Source organism: Wasmannia auropunctata, unplaced genomic scaffold, assembly GCF_000956235.1.
Source record: "Wasmannia auropunctata unplaced genomic scaffold, wasmannia.A_1.0 LD333867.1, whole genome shotgun sequence".
In the NCBI taxonomy this organism is placed as follows: Eukaryota; Metazoa; Arthropoda; class Insecta; order Hymenoptera; family Formicidae; genus Wasmannia; species Wasmannia auropunctata.
This window is the reverse complement of record NW_012029023.1, coordinates 237-2,454: the sequence shown is the minus strand read 5'-3', so window position 1 is coordinate 2,454 and position 2,218 is coordinate 237. Positions and strand designations below refer to the sequence as shown.

General features: G+C 30.7%; 1 protein-coding gene across 1 annotated transcript; it reads left to right on the top strand.

Annotated features, from left to right (window-relative positions):
• Positions 1 to 1,277: 1,277 nt before the first annotated feature.
• LOC105459767 (glycine receptor subunit alpha-4-like) lies at positions 1,278 to 1,720 on the top strand (the record flags this gene model as incomplete). Its single annotated transcript, XM_011706016.1, has 1 exon — positions 1,278 to 1,720. A coding segment is annotated over one exon (261 nt), but the record flags the coding sequence as incomplete, so codon positions are not given.
• Positions 1,721 to 2,218: the final 498 nt, after the last annotated feature.

Sequence of the window (2,218 nt, the reverse complement as noted above, 5' to 3'; positions counted from 1 at the left end):
TACTTTCAATTTGCACCTATAAACTGTAGAATTTTCATATTAACCAAATATTGTCATGAATTGAGCAGACTGCTTTATCGACCTCATACAAATTTGGCCGACCTTCCAGCATCGCCAGACATATTGAGTTATAAGTTATAAAAAACAAAAGATTTATTTTTATAATCCTCCTATCTAAAAAAAGACATGTTAAGTCGAACTCAAATGTATCGTTGTTCTCGAAGTTATTGTATACTCTTTTCCGCGACGCTGATCTCTCGCTGCGCTAACTTCGTGAGCGGCTGTCATTGCATTGACTTTTGACAGTTGTATGTACTGAGTTATTGAGATTGATGTATAATTATAGTCAATTATAGTAAAAAGTGCAGTTAAATAGCGCGCGCGAGGCGCGCGTCTATAGTGTTAGTCTTTTAAAAAATATAATTATTTTGTTACATAAATATCATAAATTGAAAAATGGGAAAAAGACAATAATAAACTGTTATATATATTTTTTACACTTCTCTAGATAGAGTATAAACAAAAGTAGTGTATTACGTATAAACATCATATATTACGTAAAAGATATATTACGTTTATAGCAATAAATATAACTATTTTGATTGATTTACCCATAAAAGTCAAGAATTATAGAATAAATTAATTTATAAGACTTGAAATCTATAAATTATAATTATACATGAAAATACTACTTTTAACAAAGCAAACAAAATTGACTTACCTGCGAAATTTATACGCTAACCAAAAAAAGGGTACAAATGTACCCCAAGCAAATTTTAAATGTTTATAATTCGGCAGCTAGCAATTGACTGACGCAACGGCCGGCCTAATTCCACTCCCAGAAAGTAAAAGTGAATTATGGGTCCCGAGCCGAAAATATCGTTTATTAGCTTAGGAGCTTAATTTAAAAATTCGTTTGGGGTACAAATGTACCCCTTTTACGGTTCTAGGGTTAAAATAAAAAAGTATATATTATTAAAAATTTTATTATTAAATTAGTTTTTAATTAATCGGATAAATAGTGTTTGAGATCTTAAAGCCATCATTTTTAAAAATAATTTTGAGGAAAGAGTTTTAAGATAAAAATTTTGCTATTTTTAGCGATTTACTTACAATAATTAATAGATGTTTTATGATTAATAGAGAAAAATTCCATTTTTAGGTTTTGAATTAGTGAAAAATAAAAAATCTTGATTTTTTTAATTTCTAAAATCTTGTAACTTTTATAAATATTTTGCACTTGAATCACAAGGGACACAGTATAATCATTAACACAGAAAAGTAAAATTATTATTTTCAATTATATTTTAGGTGTAACAACGATGCTCAACTTTTTCACCACGTCGAATGGCTTCCGGGGAACGCTGCCCGTCGTTTCGAACTTGACTGCCATGAACGTATGGGACGGCGTGTGCATGTGCTTCATCTACGCGAGTCTTCTCGAGTTTGTCTGCGTGAATTACGTCGGTCGCAAACGGCCGATGCACAACGTTGTCTATCGTCCGGGCGAGAATCCCGTCACCCAGGTATTTTGCTGATTGATATATTTTCGATAATTTTATTCGACGCATGAGGCGTAAATCGCATTTCCATCGCAGATACTCAGCGATGTGAATTCGAATGGGACCGAATACTGCCTTTTTCACGTAATTAACACAAATTCACGGAAAGAACGATTTTGCTGAATCCAGATCTGAAAATAATTTTTGTTCAATAATCGAAATAATTTTGTGCAAAAGTTAAAATGATTGCTAGAATATCAAAACGTTTTACAGCAATGCTTATCAGTTTAATATTCTAACAAATTATTTTGATGATTCGACAAAAAATTATTTTCAGATCTACACTTACGCGCAAACAAAAAAACCGGGCCAATAAATTTTAGCTCAAATTTTAATATCTTTCAATAGCGGTAACTATATGAAAAATTATCATATCGAGATGAACCTAAGCTAAAATTAAAGCTCGAACATTTTCCTTAATAATTAAGAAAATCAAAATTGAGTTCCAGAAATGCTTTATAAAATTTATAAGTTTTAAAGCTCATAGATATCCTAATAAACCCATTTTTTTATCACTTTTTTACGACTTTTTTGACAAAGTTATAGTGTTTTAGAAAAAGTGTTACAAAACGGGCTATTTTTTCTTGTAATCAGCTAACAGTCCAGACATGAATTCTATTATAGAGCATTTATGGAATATGTTAAAACGAAAAGGA